At 47.7% G+C, this 21585-nt stretch overlaps 1 protein-coding gene across 1 annotated transcript in view; it reads left to right on the top strand.

Annotated features, from left to right (window-relative positions):
- The window catches only part of PDIA5 (protein disulfide isomerase family A member 5), a 92233-nt gene that overhangs the window by 65589 nt on the left and 5059 nt on the right, over positions 1–21585 (top strand). Inside the window, exons 12-15 of the mRNA XM_065942437.1 lie at positions 9821–9891; positions 10440–10600; positions 13764–13894; positions 19951–20021. Of these exons, the coding sequence (XP_065798509.1) occupies positions 9821–9891; positions 10440–10600; positions 13764–13894; positions 19951–20021 (434 nt within the window). The remainder of the gene's footprint in view (positions 1–9820; positions 9892–10439; positions 10601–13763; positions 13895–19950; positions 20022–21585) is intronic.

Below are 21585 nucleotides of genomic sequence, written 5' to 3' on the forward strand. Positions count from 1 at the left end.
GGACAGTAAAATGCAGCGGGCCGGAGTTCTCACTGTGCTGTCCAGCCCTCCCGCAGCCCACACGGCCATCCTGGAGGCTGGGGTCCAGGCAGTCACCGCTCACACCCTCAGCTCCCCAGGGCAGGCGGCTGCCAGTGAGGGAGACCTTTGCTCAGCCAGACAGCTCTCCTCCCAGGGGCCTGGCTGGTTTCCTCAACCCAAACTGTTTACAGAAGTTTATTGCTTAGCCTTTGTATCTTGTTCAGGGAGCAGAGGGAATAGCGGCTAGTAGTGAAAACAAGTAACGCTATCAGGAGAACTCTTGGAAATGTATGGGAAACTTCAGTACAACATCAAGAGATATTGGAGATTTCCAAAGATGTTTTCCAGATCTAGTAAGGAGCACGGGAAGTGTATAAATGGGGGTGGGGGGGGTGGGGAGAGGCTGTGCACATTGTAAATGATATGGCTGCTGGTTTTACTAAATAGAGGTTTAGTCAACCTAGTAACTGGTGTGGCTTTAGCCCCAAAAGAAAGCGGATGCTCTCCTGACCATCCTCTCCTTGACCAGGCATGAATGATTCAGTTCAACCTTGTATGCACTGCTGTAAACCTCAACAACACATCCATTCATTCACGAAGTGTGTGTGGGATGCCATCCTCAGTACCAGGGATGTGGTGGGGAGTGAGACTAAGTGAGATCAGTCTGTACAGAGATTCACCCCAGTTGGGGGATTAGAGGGTTCAAGTAAGCAGATTACTCCAGCTATTTGGAGAACAGTCGAGAAAATAAACAGGCTGTTGGAAGTGAATGTGATGGGTTGAGGCTCCCTGGGGTTAGGTGGTCAGGGAATTTCTCTGTAGAAGTGAAATTTGAGCTAAAGCCTGCGTGATGTGAAGCGGTCAGCCATACGAAGACCTGGGGGAAGATCGTGTTCCAGGCAATAGCTTGTTAAGAGCTGTGAGGGTAGAAATGAGCTTGCTGAGATAGGAAAGCAGAAAGAGGTCACAGGTTGCAGTGTAGAGGACAGAGGGATACTCCCTGAGTTGAGGTTGAAGGCAGGAAGGTCCGATTATGTGGAACTTGTGGCTGTGGGAGGGAGTTTGGATTTCAATCTACTTGTGATGGAAGCCATTGGAAAGTTTTGACCAAGGGAATTTGATAAGATTTATGATTTGAAAAGATGCCCTGGTCACCCCCTAAATATCAGGAGACAGCAGTCTAACAGTCACAGGGCATTACAAAATGAACTACCATAGGAGTATATGAATAAGACATCTTTTATGAGTAGAAGAGAAATAGGTGGTCTGGTGGAGCTGAAGTGAACTGGAGACTCAAAGTCTGGACCAGAGCTGAGGGGGATGCTCTGTCTGGAGATGCCTGGTCCATCAAGGCTGAGGCTGTGATGGACTGAACTGGGGGCTGTGGACAGAACTTTGGGGAAAAGACTGGCTTGTGTGGTCGCAGTGTGCTCCAGCCAGAAGCCTTCTAATCCTACCTTCTAATCCCATCTTGTTTATCCGAGGCCCTGGGAACACCACCCCCCCCACCCCCCGCTGCAGTTTCTCATTTCATCTCCCAGAGCGTCGTTTCTGATGATCTCTGTCCTGTGTCTCATCTCGTGAGGCTGCTTAGACAGTGTGTGGAAGGCCAGTGCAGAGAGAGTGAGCCATTTTATTACTTGGTAGAGTCCTACAGACGGAGCTGGAGGTTCGGGAGAGCCATGTGTGCACACCACACAATCTGTCACCTCCGTGTGTCCTCCAGCCACCCCTCCCATGTCTAGGGCAGGCCTCACGGGTCGATCACAGCTCCTCTTCCCTGTGAGCTAGTTTTCCATCTCAGGAGTCCATCTCCAGCCCGCCGCTGATAGAGGCTGGCAGGCGATGTGGATTCCGTTTGCTTCCCCAGGGAGCAGTAGCATCAAAGGACTGAGTCTATCAAAAGTATGAAGGTGAACTCGCTCATCTTCAGGGGTCCTGCCTCACTGACTGGTACGTTTTGGAAAGAAAGAATGGTTTTCTGTGAGTGACTTGGTCTTTTTTGTCTTCTCTGCCCTCACTGTCACACAGTCCCACTGGCCACCTTGAACATGGGCCCTGGTGGCACTTGCCTGACATCACATTCTTATCCTGGTGCAGGAGAGGGTGGTCAGGGGAGCATCCCCTTCCTGCCCCTCCTGCCTGCCATGGAGGCCACTTGGAGCCGGAAGCCCGGGTCTCCTGAGGCTTGCCCATGCCTCTTTCCTTCTGCTTTGCTGAGTTGAGTGGCTCTGCTCAGGCCATTCACTACTTACTACAAGGCAGAGAGAACGCTTGGGTGTCAGACACCACAGCAGGGGAAGAGCCTCTGAGCTTTTCCTCTTCATGCAAGGTGAGCCCCCTCCACCCCAGGGGAAGTCAGCCGTGGTCCCCGTGGGGCAGGGTGCAGGGAGTTCTCAGCCTGAAGGCAGGCCTGCGGATTTCTCCAAGAGTTGTAGACCCTCCTGACTGTAAACCCTAAAGAGCGATTTGTTCCTTCATTTTAGTCAGATCAAAAAAATTTTTTAAGTCAATATATTTCATGTTGAGTTAGTAGAATCCTCCTTAGAATATCTGATTTACTCCAGACACGAGGATCCGCGTGGAAGGGAACCGCCGTCTGACACCTGTGTAGACCACTCCTTGTTCTTCTGCCCCCACCACTACCTCGGAGTCAGCCCTTCCCTGTCTTGGCCGCTTATAAGACCAGGGGTCTGTGAACCAGTCAGGACATTCAGAGCTCTCTGAAGTTATTCATAAATGTAGACTATATATGCATCAATATGGGAGAGGTGAGAGAGAAGCCTTCATTAAATTCTCAAGAATGTCAGTGACCCAAAAAAGCCCAGAGTCCGCCCAGGTCAGAGGAGGATGCTCTCTGTTTGGCTGTTGTGGGCGGTGGCTGCCTGCAGGGAGAGGCCGGTGGGGGAGTCCCAAGCTGTACTGGGGGCTGCATGCTGTAAACAAATGATTCTGTGCTCTGCATGCTTCAGGAGCATCCTCTTGTGGTCTTTCTTGAAGCTCTACATAGAATCTGTGTAGAAGATCGTTTCTGTGGGGAAGTCACATTTTCAATTCTTAACAAACAGTTTACCAAAACTAAATGAAAGATACTTTTGTAGCTCAGTTGTTTATAAAAGTGCAAATGGGTTCTGATCATGTCAAATGTTCAGCTCTGGAAAATAATGTTCTTATATTTTAATATTGTGATGACTTTGGGGTCCCAACGGGCTCTAGTCAGACCATTAACCCACAGGTATACCTCTTCCTTGGGCCTGTTTGAGAAGGACCAACATGTTAGTGCAGCTGAGAATAGTGGCCATTCCCCGGGCTGGATTACATCAGTGAATTTCGTCCATCGAGTCATCTCATGGCTTCCCCAGAGCACTCTCTCCAGAGGAGGGCTTGACAACACTGGCCTGCATTTTCTGTTGTGTGTGTGTGTGTATTTATATTTGGGGAGTTGCAGTTAGGGTAGACACTGTGGGGCCTCTGTCCCCAGGAGGAACAAAGTGAGCATAGACTGAGGAAGTTGTAACAGACAGAAATTGAACGTGTGTCTCAATGCCATGTGGAGCTGAGCTCTGCAGGAATGACCTTGCATTCCTTGCAGGAGAGAGGAACTTTTGTCTTAGCCAGAGTGCTCAGATGGAGGTAGGAAAGCTGTTTGCATGGCCCAGTGGCTTCTGGGGAGAAGGGCTGTATGTGAGAGGGCTCCTCTGGAGAGGAAGGGTGTGTGTGAGAGGTTCCTCTGGGGAGGAGGGGTGTGTGTGAGAGGACTCCTCTGGGGAGGAGGGGTGTGGTAAGAGGACTCCTCTGGGGAGGAGGGGTGTGTGTGAGAGGTTCCTCTGGGGTGGAGGGGTGTGTGTGAGAGGTTCCTCTGGGGAGGAGGAGTGTGTTTGAGAGGGCTTCTCTGGGGAGGAGGGGTGTGTGTGAGAGGTTCCTCTTGGGAGGAGGGGTGTGTGTGAGAGGTTCCTCTGGGGTGGAGGGGTGTGTATGAGAGGGCTCCTCTGGGGAGGAGGGGTGTGTGTGAGAGGACTCCTCTGGGGAGGAGGGGTGTGTGTGAGAGGTTCCTCTGGGGTGGAGGGGTGTGTATGAGAGGACTCCTCTGGGGAGGAGGGGTGTGTGTGAGAGGGCCCCTCTGGGGAGGAGGGGTGTGTGTGAGAGGTTCCTCTGGGGTGGAGGGGTGTGTATGAGAGGTTCCTCTGGGAAGGAGGGGTGTGTGTGAGAGGGCTCCTCTGGGGAGGAGGGGTGTGTGTGAGAGGACTCCTCTGGGGAGGAGGGGTGTCTCTGGGGAGGAGGGGTGTGTGTCAGAGGACTCCTCTGGGGAGGAGCGGTGTCTGTGAGAAGTTCCTCTGGGGAGGAGGGGTGTGTGTGAGAGGACTCCTCTGGGGAGGAGGGGTGTGTGTGAGAGGGGTGTGTGTGAGAGGGCTCCTCTGGGGAGGAGGGGTGTGTGAGAGAGGTTCCTCTGGGGTGGAGGGGTGTGTGTGAGAGGTTCCTCTGGGGAGGAGGGGTGTGTCTGAGAGGGCTCCTCTGATGATACCGGTGTCGGTCGTCTTTCCTTTCTTTTTTTGTCCCAATTCTTTTTTTTCTTTTTTTCAATTAAAGCGTAGTTGATTTACAGTATATTAGTTTCAGGTATGCAGCACAGTGATTCAGTATTTTTATAGATCATACTCCATTTAAAGCTTTTGCAAAGCAATAGCTATAGTTCCATGTGCTCTATCCTTGTCACTTATTTTATACATGCTAGTTTGTATCTTTTTGTCCCACAGTCTTATCTTGCCCCTTTTCCCTTTCCTCTCCCTTTGGTAACCTCTAGTTTGTGCTCTCTGTGAGTCTGTTTCTGTTGTTCTAAACATTTGCTTCTTTTATTGTTTAGATTCCACATATAAGTAATTAACATAGAGTATTTGTCTTTCTCTGTCTGACTTCACTAAGCATAGTACCCTCTATGTCTATGCACATTGTTACAAATGGCAGAATTTAATTATTTTTATGGTGGGATAATATACCATTGTATACATGTACCACATCTTCTTTATCCATTTACCTGTTCATGGACAGTTGCCTCCATATCCTGGCACTTGTAAATAATGCTGCTATGGAAATTGGGGTGCATGTATCCTTTCAAATTAGTGGGGTTTTTTTTTCTTTCAAAATATATACCCAGGAGTGGATTTTCTGGGCCATTTGACAGTTCTATTTTTAGTTTTTTGAGGAACCTCCATACTGTTTTCCATAGTGAATGCTCCAGTTTATATTCTCACCAATGGTGTACCAAGGTTCCCTTTTCTCCACTTCTTTGCCAACATTCATTGTTTGTGGACTTTTTTAATGAGAGCCATTCTGAAAGCTGTGAGGTGATATCTCTCTGTGGTTTTTGATTTGCATTTCTCTAATGATTAGCAATGTCTTTGGGGAAATGTCTGTTCAAGTCTTTTGCTCAGTTTTAACTCAGATTGTTTGTTTTTGATTTTGAGTTATATGAGCTGTTTATGTTTTGTATATTAACCCCTTATCAGTCATATCATTTATAAATATTTTCTTCCATTCAGTAGGCTATCTTTTCATGTTGTCAGTGGGTTACTTTGCTACACAAAGCTTTTATGTTTAATTAGGTCCCATTTGATTATTTTTGCTTTTGTTTCTTTTGCCTTGAGACAAATCCAAACAAATTTTGCTACAATTTGTCAGTGTTCCACTTGTGTTCTAGAAGTTTTATATTTAGGTCTCAACTCTGTTTTGAGTTTTTTTCATATATGGTGTGATAAAATGTTTTAACTTTATTCTTTAGCATTTAGCTGTTCAGTTTTCCCTGCACCTCTTATTGAAGAGACTATCGTTTTTTCTTTGTATAAATTTGCCTCCTTTATCATAGATAAGATTAATTGATCCTCAGTTCAGTTCAGTCGCTCAGTTGTGTCCGACTCTTTGCGACCCCATGAATTGCAGCACGCCAGGCCTCCCTGTCCATCACCAACTCCCGGAGTTCACTCAAACTCATGTCCATTGAGTCGGTGATGCCATCCAGCCATCTCATCCTCTGTCGTCCCCTTCTCCTCCTGCCCCCAATCCCTCCCAGCATCAGGGTCTTTTCCAATGAGTCAACTCTTCACATGAGGTGGCCGAAGTATTGGCGTTTCAGCTTTAGCATCAGTCCTTCCAATGAACACCCAGGACTGATCTCCTTTAGGATGGACTGGTTGGATCTCCTTGCAATCCAAGGGACTCCCAAGAGTCTTCTCCAACTGCACAGTTCAAAAGCATCAATTTTTCAGCGCTCAGCTTTCTTCACAGTCCAGCTCTCACATCCATACATGACCACTGGAAAAACCATAGCCTTGACTAGACGGACCTTTGTTGGCAAAGTAATGTCTCTGCTTTTTAATATTGCTATCTAGGTTGGTCATATCTTTCCTTCCAAGGAGTAAGCGTCTTTTAATTTCATGGCTATAACCACCATCTGCAGTGATTTTAGAGCCCAGAAAAATAAAGCCTGACACTGTTTCCACTGTCTCCCCATCTATTTGCCATGAAGTGATGGGAGCAGACACCATGATCTTAATTTTCTCAATGTTGAGCTTTAAGCCAACTTTTTCACTCTCCTCTTTCACTTTCATCAAGAGGCTTTTTAGTTCCTCTTCACTTTCTGCCATAAGGGTGGTGTCATCTGCATATCTGAGGCTATTGATATTTCTCCCGGCAATCTTGACTTCTTCCAGCCCAGAGTTTCTCATGATGTACTCTGCATATAAGTTAAATAAGCAGGGTGACAATATACAGCCTTGACATATTCCTTTTTCTATTTGGAACTAGTCTGTTATTCCATGTCCAGTTCTAACTGTTGCTTCCTGACCTGCATATAAGTTTCTCGAGAGACAGGTCAGGTGGTGTGGTATTCCCATCTCAAATTGATCCTAAGTGGGTTTATTTCTGGGGTTTCTATTCTGTTCCATTGATCTCAGTTTTTGTTTCACTACCATAGTGTTTTGATTACTGCAGTTTTGTAGTGTTGTCCGAAGTCAGGAAATGTGATATCTCCAACTGATTTGTTCTTTTTTCTCAAGATTACTTTGGCAATTCAGGGTCTCTTGTGGTTCCACATAAATTTTAGGATTATTTATTCTAACTCTGTTAAAAATGTCATAGGTATTTTGATAGGGATTGTATTAAAACTGTAGATTGCTTTGGGTAGTATGAATATTTTAATAATTAGTTAATTCTTCTAATCCACAAACACAGGTCATCTTTCCATCTCTGTGTATCATCTTCAATTTTTCATCATTGTTTTATAGTTTTAGAATATAGGTCTTTCATCTCCTTAAGTTTATTCTTAGATATTTTATATTCTTTTCAATACAGTTTTTAAACAGAATTGTTTTCTTGCTTTCTCTTTCTGATAGTTTGTTATTATTATAAAGACAACAACATATTTCTGTGTATTAAGTTTATATCCTACAACTTTACTGAACTCACTTATTAGTTCTAATAGTTTTTTGGTAGAGACATTAGGGCTTTCTATATATAGTTTCATGTCATATGTAAATAGTGATGATTTTATTTCCTTTTCAGTTTGAATGCCTTTTATTTCTTTTACTTGTCTGATTGCTATGGTTAGGACCGTGTTGAATAAAAGTGGTGAGAATAGACATCTTTGTCTTGTTCCTGATTTTAGAGGAAAGGCTTTCAGCATTTCACCACTGAGTGTGATGTTAGCTGTGAGTTTGTCATGAATGATGTTTATTTTGTTGAACTGTGTTCCCTCTGTGCCTACTTCGATGAGCATTTTTATCAAGAATGTACATTGAATTTTGTCAAATGCTTTTTCCACATCTATTGACATGATCTTTTTGTTAATATGTTGTATCACTTTGATTCATTTGCAGATATTAAACCATCCTTTCATCCCTGTAATAAATCCCACTTGATCATACTATATGATTCTTTATATATATTGTTGAATTTGGTTTGCTGATATTTTGTAGAGAGTATATTACATCTATATTCATCATAAAATTAGTTTGTAGTTTGTTGTAGTGCTTTTACCTGGTATTAGTATCAGGGTAATGGTGGCTTTGTAGAATGAATTAGGGAGTGTTCCATTCTCTTCCATTTTGAGGAGCTAGTTTGAGAAGAATAGATATTAGCTGTTCTTTATAGGTTTGGTAGAATTACCCTGTGGAGCTATCTGGTTCTGGACTTTTGTTTGCTGAAAGTTTTTTTTAGTTATGAATTCAACTTCACTAGTAGTGATCAATGTGTTCAGATTGCCTATTTCTTCCTGATTCAGTCTCCAAAGATTATGTTTCTAGAAATTTGTTCATTTTTTTCTAGGTTGTCTGATTTGGTGTATAACCATAGTAGATTTTTTCATATCTCTCATAATTGGTTGTTATTTCTCCTCTTTCATTTATTTGAGTCCTTGTTTTTCCTTAGTGAGCCTGGCTAAGGTTTATTAATTTTGTTTATCTTTTTAAAAAAGCCAACTCTTGGTTTCATTGATCTTTTATATTGTTTTCTTGGTCTTTGTCTTATTTATTTCCTCTCTGATCTTTGTTATTTCCTTCATTCAACTGACCTTTGAGTTTGCTTGTTCTTCTTTTTCTAATTCCTTTAGATGATAGATTAGGTCCTTTATTTGAGATTTTTCTTGTTTCTTGAAGTTCCCCTTTATTGTTATAAACTTACGTCTTAGAACTGCTTTTCTGCATCCCATAGGTTTTGGAAAGTTGTGTTTCCATGTCTCGGTATTTTCCGATAGACTTTTTGATTCTTTATTGGCCTATTGATTTTTTAGTAATAGCATGTTGCTTGATCTCCGTGTATCTTCCTTTCTTGTCTTTCTTTTTCCCAATAATCAGCAGTAGAATCACGGTGCTCTAAGCTCCCAAGCAGTAGCACACACCACAAGAAGGCCAGATCACATCCCTGCATCCTCTTAACCTTGTCTGTGTGTACCCACCCCAGCCAGGTTTCCCTTGAGAGTGGTCTCCAGCCTGAACCAGTCTGGTCCTATTGGCCTCATAGCCCCTTTTGCTAAGATGCTAGAAAATACTTTTTCTGCTAAAATGAAAGCAATTTAAAACTGTCCTCTTATCACCTACAGAAAGTAGGTGATGCTTCCTTTTTAATGTATCAAATGTTATTATTTGTAACATTATTACATTCAAGTGGTTGTAAGGAGAAGAGGGCAAAGCAAAGCAGTCTATCCCAAGAAAATGCCATTTGTTTGGAAAGGACAAGTGCTTGTCATATCATACCACCTCCCTTGTGGGAGCAGTCAGAACTTGATTTTTTCCCCGTACTCTTGCTTTTGTGAATTCTTATTCTCAGTTCAAGGCCCAGTTCACTTCTGTCTGCATGGTGCTAGGAAGCACATGCTGCTGGTGGCCGTGGCCTCCAGCTAGATTGCTTGAGTTTTCAGTCCACTTTTGTGACCTGTGACTGTGTATGTAACCTTGGTCAGTCATCCACCCTCTCAGTGCCTCAGTTTTCTCATCTGTAAAATGGAGATAACATAGTTCAGACCTTGTAGGGCTGTCATGCAGATACAGTCACCTAGAGCATTGCCTGGCACACGGGACCTATATACATATCACCAGCATTATTGATGTAGTTGATTCATTTTTGCCTCTTGTGCCCCTCCCACCCCCAGTGGATCAGGCAAAAGCTTTCTTTTCTCCGAGCTGGTACTGTTATTCTTTTCTCCTGGGTACCCCTGGTATCTAGCACTAGGACCCATCTGTATTCTGGATGCAGGGGACATCCTTGGAGCCTCCATGCCATAGGGATGGTTTCTCTTGATTTCTTCCCACAGGGTGTGGACACTGTAAGAAAATGAAGCCAGAGTTTGAGAATGCAGCAGAAGTCCTCCACGGAGAAGGAGACGTAAGCTTTCTTTCCTTAACCTCCCCCATTACTTTCTACTAAATTCGTATCATTCAGTAATACTAACCATTAGGACAACTTTCCCCTGCAACTCTGTAGCAGCTCCTCAGCTCCATGGAGCCCTGCAGGATTTTCTGTCCCCGAGTAGATGTGTCTTAGTCAAGCAGGTGGGGCTCCTACCAGGGTGGAGCAGTGCTCAGAAACTATGGGATCTGGTTCAGAGGACTGTACCTGGAGGTACACATCCAGGTGACCTCTGCCAAGGTCATGGGCTCTGGAATGAAGCCCCACAGTTCTTTTTCTGTGGGACCTTGCCTGTTGAGAACAGCCGCAGTCTGCTCCACCTGGTTGATGGGGGTGATAACAAGGCCTCATCTCAGGCCACAGATGAGACTGGTGCCAAGGTCCAGCTGTCCCTGGGTGTATGGTGTTCCCCCCCCAGGAAGCTCTGACAGGCCCAGGGTGGGCGGGGGCTGGCGTCCGGGCTCCTCTTCTGCCGGCACCGTGTCTGAGGCTGTCATGCATGGTTGGCCTCTCCCCCGTCCCAGAGCTCTGGTGTCCTTGCAGCTGTCGATGCCACCGTCAACAAGGCCCTGGCAGAACGATTCCACATCTCCGAGTTTCCTACACTCAAATATTTTAAGAATGGAGAGAAGTATGCAGTGCCTGCGCTCAGAACAAAGAAGAGCTTCATTGAGTGGATGCAAAAGTGAGTCCCATGGTCTCGATAGCACATGGTGGTCCCTGGCTGTCGGCCATCTTGAGGAGATGAAGTAAACTTAGGAGCCTCTGACCTTGACTCGGGGCCCGGGAGCCAAGACAGATAGGTTTTCCCAATCCTTAGGGCACCTTGGGTGTGCTGACCCTGTGTCCTCATCCAGCAGGTCACAGTAATCTTTCTAGGTGTGGTGGCATCAGCTGCCGGAAGCCATGTGTTTCTTTATTAGGAAACCCTTCTCCAGTGTGCTAGCCCCAGGTTTCATCATGTACCCTTTATTCCTTTCCTTTGGAACCTGCAGTTATTTGCCTCTTCCCCTCCTGTGTGAAGACTAACTGGGCCACCACACAAGTGCTTTCTCCTGTCCTTACCCCTCCCCCGAGACACACACCCATACATAACTTGAATATTTGAGAATACTGCCCCATTTCTGCACTGAGGGAAAGGTAAAGTCAAAGAACACACTCTCCAGCCTTTGCAGAGGCCCCTGGTATGTGGCATAATCATGCCCATGTGAGAACCAAGACTTGAGAGTCACACAGTGACGCGAGAACTGTGCAAAATAGCAGCATCCAGGGGCAGTTACTTTGTCAGAACACTGGTCCTCAAACCTGGGTGTATGTAAACATTACCTGGTGTTGAGGTGCTTATTGAAGTGCAGATTCTGAACCTTTGATTCGGAAAATGTGAATGAAACAATCAGTGATGGGGTTTTGAGAAACACCAGCTTATGGAATGGGAGCAAAGTTACCGCTTGGTTCAGGAGAGGCTCCTGGCAAGAGGTGAGTGGACTGGTCAGGTCCTGGTCTCAGCCCCTCCAGTCTCCTGCTGATCACTAGGGGTGGATGCCCAGAGTAGCCAGGCCTTGTCTTAGGGCCAGAGGGAGCAGTGGTTCGTCTCCAAGAGGAACGAGACACACTCTCTCTGCCGGTTCTCTGCTGCAGGAGGCAGATTGTTCTTCACACATACCTCTCTGGCCTCGCTCTGCTGCCAGGGCTGGTTCCCTGGAAGGACTGAGCAGGGCGGGGTCTCAGATGAGGTCTCTGGTGCTTGCACTGTGGTTAGAGAGCTGGGGCAACCAGAGGATTGATCATTGCCAATCCTTGGTCCAGAGGACTGGACACAGATAACGAGCATGGAAGGTCTCTGTCCTTCCTGTCCTAGTCACCACCTGAAAAGCACTAGGGTAAGAGCATGGGCTTTGGAGTCTGAGAACCCTGCACTCAGGTCATGACCCTGGGCCATTTACTTGACCCTGCTAAGCCCCAGTTTCCCATCTGTAAAGTGGAGACAATACTTTTCCCATAGACTTGTTCAGAGAATTAAATTGGATTATTGTGCATGGTGTGTGGAAATACTCAGAGGAAGCTGGTTTGTTACTGATGCCAGTTATTATGTGGTGCTGTGACTGATGGTGCCACCACCTAAGTGCTGGAACCTCCCAGCCTTGGCAGCATGCGTGTATAACTGTTGCCCCGTTTTATACTCAGATCCTACCGAGGTCTATCCCTATTTCCTTGGTTCAGAGTGGTGAAGTGCCTTTCCTCAGAACAAATTGTGGTTCTTTGGGAGCTCAAAAGGAATCCACCAGCCAGAGCATAATTTAACAGCAGATGCTTTGAGGTGATGAGGGGCTGAGGCCACCAGCAGAAGGACGAGCAGATGGTGTCGGGTGAGGCTGATAGTGCCTCCAGGCTTGTGCATGAGTAACCCAATCGGGTGACTAAGATGTGCCCACCAGCAGACCAACCCAGGGAGGCAGGATCCTGGGACAGAGCAGAGCAGAGGGTTGGTGGGTGGTGTCAGCTGAGGAACCCAGGATGTATGAGGGGATCTGGAAGGCAAAGAACGGGGCAAGACAGGAAGTCTGGGAAGGACCAGTCACAAGAGCTGGGGTGCCATTAACCAAACGAAGAAGGTGGGGAAGAAAACTGTTTCGGGAGGTGTGGAGGGAGGGGAAGACTTCTAAAGAAGGGGAAGAGTTCTTGTTGGGATTGGGGTGACAGTTGGACCTCCAGGTGGAAATACCCAGAGAACACCTGGAAATGGGCTTGGATGAGAGGTCAGGGCTCGAGTCATCCTTAGTCTAGGGGGTTATGGAAGCCACGCAGATAGATGAAACCTTTTGAGAATTGCAGGAGCATGGAGATGGAACCAGAAGAAGAGAAGGGGCTCTGGGGAAGGTTGGTTGGGGGGGGGCGGGTTTGCAGGTGGCTGGAAGGAGGGCTTCTGAAAGATGAACCTGAACTTGAGGCAGCTGGCACTGTACTGTGCTGACCTCGCTGGGTATGAGGCCTGAGGTCTGGCGGGCAGGAGCCGTGTGGCACCAGGAGAAGCAGGAAGTACAGGCAGGGAGTGGGTGTGGCAGCATGGGTTCTGGATCACTCCCCAGAGCCACTTATCAGAGAAGGGAGAGAGAAGCGAGATTGTAGGAAGGGGGTGAAGGGCAGTAAGGGTTTTAAAAGGCCCTGGAGATCTATACTTCTGAGAGGCAGAGTGGAGGGAACCAGTGGACAGAAGTAGACTGAAAAATTGTGAACCTTTATCTAATGCCTGTCCTTTATGTGTGCTTACAGGCCCTTAGCAACTGGTAGTTGCTTGACCGACTAGGTGCTTGACATACTTTGTCTCTGTTCTTCTTAAGGATCCCAGGGAGTAGGTATCATTGTACTCATTTAACAGAAAGGAAAGTGGAAGCTCAGAAGGGTTTGGTAACTTAACCTAAGGTCATGCAGGTGGTTGGTAACCTGGATTTGAATGCAGACCCACCTCACTCTTTGGCCCATGCTCTCAAAGGCTCAGGAGCAGAAGATCATGGAGTGCTTAGGGTACCAGAAGAGGCAGGAGGGAGGGAAAGAGGGAGCCTGGGTGCTGGGGTTTTCCCCAGGGCGAGGAGACGACTGGAGAGGCTCCTTATCCCCAAAACAGGCTCATGTCCTTCACACCTTCATAGAATGGCTTCTTAAGAGGCTCCTTGGAGGGAATCTTTGCAGACAGTTCACATTTCTTCCTGTTTAAATTGAGGATTTAAATTCAGTTTTGGAAAGGATGCAAAGTGATTTTCTCTTATGTGCTCCCCTGAGTGTTTGGGGGTTGGGGGGTGGTGGAAACACTTCTCTCAATGACTGTCTCCCCTCCACTCCGATTCCTTTAGCCCCGAGTCTCCCCCACCCCCAGACCCCGCCTGGGAAGAGCAGCAGACCAGCGTGTTGCATCTGGCTGGGGACAGCTTCCGGGAGACCCTGAAGCGGAAGAAGCACGCCTTGGTCATGTTCTACGCCCCATGTAAGTCGCTGGGTCGCTCACTGAGGGGTGAAGGATGGGGTGAGAAGATTCCCTAGGGACCTGGGCAGCCACAAGCCAACTCTGGGCCATTTTCTCTGTGAGCAGGGCTCTAGTTTCATTCCTGGCTGAGGTCCTTCAGAATTCAGGGCTGGCTGAGTTGGACTCTGTTCGTACAACAGCCCTAAAGCCCTCTGCTTCTGCCTGTGCCTGGGGCCTGCCTTGTATTAATGATTACTTAGCCACCTCACGTCCCTGGACTCTCCCACCCCTGGCTCCCTCCATCCCTCCAGCCATTGACTTCACCTTTGAACCCTGGCACTTCGTAGCTGGGAATTCAGCCCGCCTCATTAGACCTCTGTGTTCCTGTCTTTCTGAGCACTGCCAGCCCAGCCTCCTCTCCCTGACCTTCTGAAGGTCATGGCTCTGAAGCCATGGGGTTGAAGCTGTGGTGGAAGTTCAGTCACATTCGCTCAGAGCTCCCCACCGGGATCCCCATTTTAATCAAAGCTTAAGTTGAGGGAATGATGTATCTGCTCTTGTAGGTGTCTGTGATCTCAAGTTTTGTGTGTTCCCATTTTAAAGTTGTTCACTGATTTGTAAAGGAAAGGCTCTTGAATTTCTTGCTCTGCCCTTTCTCCCCCAGGTTACAGCTTAGTGTAATGGAATGGGGATAACAAAGCTCTATGGAGCGCACTCCATAGAGCAGCAGGTGGCTCAGTCTAGTCCTAGCCTCCCATCCCTTCTTCTCCAGTGGGAAAGTCTGCTCAGCTCTCACTGTCCTGGGCAGAGGCCTCCTGGCCTAGCCTCCGACCCCGCCCTCTTGTGGCTGACGCTTCCTCTGGTTGTGCCTTTTCCTCTGCAAGTGGGCCTTGCGCTCTTTCAGTTCCTTACAGAGCTTCCTCCTGTTCTCCTCTGTCCTGAGAGAAAGTCCAGAAGACTGTGTGTATCTTGAAAAGCTGTCTTCCTTCCAGGCAGAGTTGGGGGTGTAGCATTGAGACCAGGAGATTCCTGACTTGCCTGAGGCTTGGCAGCAAGTTAATGATGATGGAGCCCTTCCCGAGGCCTGGGCTGATACCCTCTCTTAGTCACAATCCTGATTCAGAGGGTAGTACTTCCCAGCACCTGGTGAGAACCTGGCTGGAGAAAGTCTTTGACCAGCCATGGGGTGGACTTGAGAGAGTCCAGACTGAATACTTTCCCCAAATTCTCTCCCCTTGCCCCCCAGACTTCAGTGGGGACACCTACCCTGCTAGGGTGCTAATGACCTCCTTAAAGTAACAGCTTTGTGCTTCATGTTTGGGACCCAGGATACCCGGGAAAGAGGCCTGGTCCCTGCCCACCTCAAAGGTCTCACAGTCCATCCCAAAGAGAAGTAACTAAATGTGGTCCTTGCAGGGCCTGCTGCTGAGCGACTCAGCTGCTGGCAGAGGGCTTGGTGTCTGGAGTCTTCCCATCTCCCTTGCTGCCAAGTCTTGCCCTGAGCTCTGCTCCAAGCTCTGAGACGTGTGTTCATCACTGGACTGGGGCAGGCGGGAGGGGACTACCTAATGGAAAAAAATCTTTAACATGTTTTCAGCAATAAAATCAGTTCACTTCAGTTCAGTCACTCAGTTGTGTCCAACTCTTTGCGACCAAATGGGCTGTATAGCATGCCAGGCTTCCCTGTCCATCACCAGCTCCGGGAGCTTGCTGAAACTCATGTCATAACCGAGTTGGTAATGCCATCCAACCGTCTTATCCTCTGTTGTCCCCTTCTTCTCCTGCCTTCAATCTTTCCCAGCATCAGGGTCTTTTCCAAGGAGTCAGTTCTTCACATCAGATGGCCAAAGTATTGGAGTTTCAGCCTCAGCATCAGTCCTTTCAATGAATATTCAGAACTGATTTCCTTTAGGATTGACTGGTTGGATCAAGGGACTCCCAAGAGTCTTCTTCAGCAGCACAGTTAAAAAGAATCAATTTTTTGGCGCTCAGCTTTCTTTATAGTCCAACTCTCACATCCATACATGACACATGGAAAAACCATAACTTGGACTAGATGGACCTTTGTTGGCAAAGTAATGTCCCTTCTTTTTAATATGCTGTCTATGTTGGTCATAGCTTTTCTCCAAGGAGCAAGCGTCTTTTAATTTCATGGCTGCAGTCACCATCTACAGTGATTTTGGAGCCCCCATAAATAAAGTCTGCAACTGTTTCTATTGTTTCCCCATCTATTTGCCATGAAGTGATGGGACCAGATGCCATGATCTTCATTTTTTGAATGTTGAGTTTTAAGCCAGCTTTTTTACTCTCCTCTTTCACTTTCATCAAGAGGCTCTTTAGTTCTTCTTTGCTTTCTGCCATAAGAGTAGTGTCATCTGCATATCTGAGGTTATTGATAATTCTCCTGGCAGTCTTGATTCCAGCTTGTGCTTCTTCAAGCCTGGCATTTCTCATGATGCATATAAGTTAAATAAGCAGGGTGACAATATACAGCCTTGACGTACTTCTTTTCCTGATTTGGAACCAGTCTGTGGTTCCATGGCCAGTTCTAAGTGTTGCTCTTGACCTGCATACAGATTTCTCAGGAGGCAGGTCAGGTGGTCTGGTATTCCCATCTCTTGAAGAATTTTCGACAGTTTGTTGTGATCTACACAGTCAAAGATTTTGGGATAATCAATAAAGCAGATGTTTTTCTGGAACTCTCTTGCTTTTTTGATGATCCAACAAATGTTTACAATTTTATCTCTGGTTCCGCTGCCTTTTCTAAATCCAGCTTGATCATCTGGAAGTTCACAGTTCACGTACTGTTGAAGCCTGGCTTGGAGAATTTTGAGCTTTACTTTGCTAGTGTGTGAGATGAGTGCAATTGTGCAGTAGTTTGAACATTCTTTGTCTTTGCCTTTCTTTTTGGGATTGGAATGAAAGCTGACCTTTTTCAGTCCTGGGGCCACTGCTGAGTTTTACAGATTTGCTGGCATATTGAGTACAGCACTTTCACAGCATCATCTTTTAGGATTTGAAATAGCTCAGCTGGAATTTCATCACCTCCACTAGTTTTGTTTGTAATGATGCTTCCTAAGGCCCACTTTCCAGGATGTCTGGCTCTAGGTGAGTGATCACACCATCGTGGTTATTTGGGTCATGAAGATCTTTTTTGTATATTTCTTCTGTGTATTCTTACCACCTCCTTAATATCTTCTGCTTCTGTTAGGTCCATAACATTTCTGTCCTTTATTGTGCCCATCTTCGCATGAAAATCTTCCCTGGTATCTCTAATTTTCTTGAAGAGATCTCTAGTCTTTCCCATTCTATTGTTTTCCTCTGTTTCTTTTCACTGATCACTGAGGAAGACTTTCTTATCTCTCCTTGCTATTCTTTGGAACTTTGCTTTCAAATGGGTATATCTTTCCTTTTCTCCTTTGCCTTTAGCTTCTCTTCTTTTCTCAGCTATCTGTAAGGTCTCCTCAGACAACCATTTTGCCTTTTTGCATTTCTTGTTCTCGACAATAAAATAGCAATAAAATAATATATTCTTATTTATCCTATAGGTAGTATATATTGAAGTGAAGTAAAAGGGTTAGTCAACTCAGTCATGTCTGACTCTTTGCTACCCCATGGACTGTAACATATACTTAATTTGTATATAAAGAATCTAAATACTGCAGAAAGGTCACATACCTGATAAAGGTAGGTGTAAAGTAAAAAGCAAACACTGTTTGTCCTGTCCCCCCATGTCCCACCTCCCCCCACATCCTCCCTCTCTAGTTTCTACACAGCTCTTCTCCTGCTGTTTCATTGTTCTCTCCTGTTCCAGAGCCCCTCTGTTTGCTCTGAATGGTCTGGTCATGGTGACTGCCCCTCTTAGGCCAGCTTGGCTGAGTTGGAATTGGAATTTTCTGTCCTGTCCTTGGTCTTTGTTCCTCTCTCCCCACTCTGGAAGGCTGCTTTAGTTTCCTGCGACACAGAGGTGGCGCCTTTTTAAAGAGTCCACATTAAAAAATCATGCCTCTTCTGGCCCACCTGACATGTCTGGGAAACATCTTCATGCCCTTTCTAAAACAACCTCCCCTCTAGTTATTCATCTGCCATGCTCTTTCTTTTGGATAATGAGAAAATGAGATGTAGCAGAAGGCCATTAATCTGAGACCTGGATGCTTTAAATTGATGATAGCAGGAATTTGCACTAAACTGACAGTGACCTTTATGCTTTCAGTAAGCAGAGAAGTTAAAAAGGAAAAATTAGTAGTGATACCAGATTTGGGGGAAGGGAGTAGCTTATTTCCAGCCAACCTGATGTCTTAGCGAACATTCACATGCCACTTACAGGGGACCTCTAGGTACTGCAGGGCACACTTTGACGAACTCTCGACCAGTATATTGAGCTCTTTAAATGTTTTGAAAGCTCTATGCCATCATTCCTTTGTAGTATTGATATTTGCATGAATTTGAGCCATTCTTCCCTCTATTGGGTCAAATTAGTATCGTGTTCCTATAATTGCCATTGGCATCTGCCATGAGTTAGGCTGTGCTCGGTACTTTGTCTCAGTTCTGGTGTAACTGTAACTAACCCAGCTCTCTCTTCTCTACTCCTGTGATGGACGTTGGGAAAATCCTCCCATCACCACCATCCATTCTGCTCTGGGGCCAGCTGGCCACTCCACTAGCCAGGCCATATGGGTGGTCCCGCCATATGGTTCTCAGGAACCAGCTCAGGTGCTAAATTCAGATTAAAGTTGTAGCTCTGCCTTAATTTGGTTTCATAAAACCCTTTGAAATGCCAGTCATCATTACCTTATTTTAAAAAGAGAGAGAGCAGATGAGCCAGGCTTTCTCCTTTCTCTGTCTGGGCTTCCCCAAGGCCGTGGGAGGGCCCGAAGGCCTGGTCCGACTGTTGGTCAAGAAGTTAGATGGAGCCAGGGCTCCCCAGGGGGCATCTGGCCTCTCCCACCTGTGTTTTGACCAGAATTAATTGCCACAGTCAGGGAACTCCTTTCCTTAAAGCAGTTCTTTTCTCTTGGCAATTGGGTTCAGTGTCTGGAGAGCAGTAGGGAGAGGTGGGTTTTGGGTTTTGATGGACCAAAGCTGAGGGGAAGGCCGGGAAAGTGGATTTGGGCCAGAGCAGCCTGCAGTTTCTTGGGCTTCCTTCCTGGAGGATGGTGTCCTGGACTTGCCGATACAGGAGAAAGTGGCCACACACAGGTGGGCCCCATACTGGGGACCTGTCACTGGAACCGGAGGGGCTCAGGGAAGCCCACATGCCACTGTCCCACCCGGGGTCTCTGGAGCTCTGGTCCTCATCCCTGGGTTGGGAACTCAGGCCCTGAGAAGCGGCAGTGACTCCGACGGCTTGTCCTCCTCTTAGCCTGACCTCTATGCTTCCATTTCTGGATCCAGAGTTCAGGTGGACTCTAAGGCAGGAGTGGAAGGACAGCATGACAACCAGGGGTCCTCGGTCTGGGGGTGGGGGCTGGGGGCAGTGTGGGAATCGACAGCAATTCATGAGCTGCCTGAGTCAGGCAGAGTGCTTGCTCCCACCCTCCACTTTCCCACACGTACCTTTTCAGTCGTGAGGTGGCAGGCTCCGCCATTGTCACTGGGGCGCAAGAAGGAGCTTCAGAACAGGCTCCGAGAAGCCAGAGCACATGTCCTTTTCTTCTAAGCCCGAAAAGCTCCCGCTGCACCCTGGATCAGGCTCTTCTGAACCCTGAGGGCAGCCCTCCATGCAAGGAGCTTGCAGACCAAGACCACAGTGTCTGTGTCCCCCACCCCCAGCCTTGAGGGTGGGTGTGGGGTGGGAGGGTATGGAGTGGGAGGTCCCAGGCAAGAGTGAACCTCACACTGGCACAGGCCTCCTGCAGAGCCCTCGTGCTGACAGCAGACGCACAATGGAGAGTTTGAGTGGTGGGGTTGATACCTGAACCCTGACGGTGGGTGTGCAGTGGGTGGGAGTCAGATGGACCCTGAAGTCTGTTGGGAGGAGAGAAACTCCTGGAAAGGCCTCTCTGGAGGTTCCAGGCAGGGCTCCTGGCCCCTGGCCCTGCTCCATGTGCAATGCTGTCTCCTTCCCTCTCACACAGGGTGCCCGCACTGTAAGAAGGTCATTCCACACTTTACTGCCACTGCTGATGCCTTCAAAGATGACCGAAAGGTAAGGACACCCTTCCTCTTCATCTCTTGTCCCGCCTCCAGCTTCCCACTACCACCAGTGCCCACACCTTCCTCCCTTCTGTTCAGCTTGCCCTCCCCAAGCAGCTTCTGCTGAGACATAGGGATTTCTGGCAACCAGGACATCCTTTTTAGAAGGCAGGATAGAGCTGGCTGCATTTATGCTGCAAAATCGACTGAAAGGGATACACTGAACCGTTACAACCCTTCCTTGAAGGAGGGAGTGGTGAAGGGGTCATTTGTTCATTCTTTTTTAATGCTCACATCTTTTTATGGTAGGATTTGTAGTCATGCACTACTTGTGTAATTAAAAGTACAAATAAAAATATCCCACAAAAGTCAACTGGAGGCAGCCAAGGTGGAGGAGAGCAAGGCCATGGGAACGGAGCCTCATCCCGCCTAAGTGAAAGGCTCCTGCAGTTGCTGACTGATGAAGCAGAAAATTAACAAGCTAGTGCTGCAGATCGGCTTAGAGCATAGGGAGGGGGCCCCAGGCAGTCCCCCAGGCAGCTCCAGCAGACCAGGCAGACTCCGAGGCTGAGGGGGTGCACGGCAGCGAGAAGACCCCAGAACTCAGGCTGGTGCATCTGGGCTGCTGCTAAACTGCATGAGCTGTAAGACTCCAGGTCTCCCATTTCCTTCATCTAAAGTGGCAGCACTGGTTTAGATGGTCTCAAAGACTCTTCCCAGCCTGGAACTCCATCATAAGAACCTGTCCCCTGAAATGCCCCCCAAACATGCTCACACACACCCAAACCCAAAGTCCGATACATCTCTGCCTTATTTTTCCATGTGGAATTGTCAGGCGCAGCCGGGGCAGGTGGGATACAGATGCTGAGATCACCTTGCACTGGCCCCACGGTGGCAGTGGTGGGGTGGTGAGAGCTGTATAGGAACAGTGAGTCAGAGGAAGCCAGGCACACGTGGGAGGACTCAGGCTCCAGACACCTTCCCTAAATCAGGAAGTCCCATGGTCACCTGCGAGCCCTGCCTGTGCCCTTGAGACACCCTTCGCCATCAAGAGGGAATATAAGGACCAAAAACATTATGTCCTCTCCCTGCCACTTGGCTTGCATTGAGAGGGGCACGGCGGGGAGGTGCTTCCTGTCGTCTGTGTCCCTCACCGCTCCACTCACTTCTGCCACCCTCGACTTGAGCAGGGTGGCTGCTCCCAGTCTGGCCGCTCCAGTATAGCCCGAGCTGCTCGTCCCTGCAGGGCTGGGCATGCGTTGGTATGGGGAGGCCTTTACTCCCCAGGACCAGGGCTGGACTGGCAGTCTCTCCACACAGCTCCCATCATTTTTACCAAGAACACTTGGTGCCCTGGGCACACAGGAGGGTGACCGGTGTGGGGGCTTCCCGCCCCCTGGCTGCTCAGGTCTCTAGGGCCTATGAGGGGATCACACCAGTCCTCATGAGACCAGGCTGGCTATGCCCCCCATTGGCAGCTGAGGGCTATTCCTTCTCTTCTCCGTCCCCCCTGCTGATCCACAGGGGTCTTGTTTCCATGGTGACCCCCTCCTCTGAGATACCGATATGCCTTTGCT

The sequence above is a fragment of the Muntiacus reevesi genome, chromosome 8 (genome assembly GCF_963930625.1).
Source record: "Muntiacus reevesi chromosome 8, mMunRee1.1, whole genome shotgun sequence".
NCBI lineage: Eukaryota > Metazoa > Chordata > Mammalia > Artiodactyla > Cervidae > Muntiacus > Muntiacus reevesi.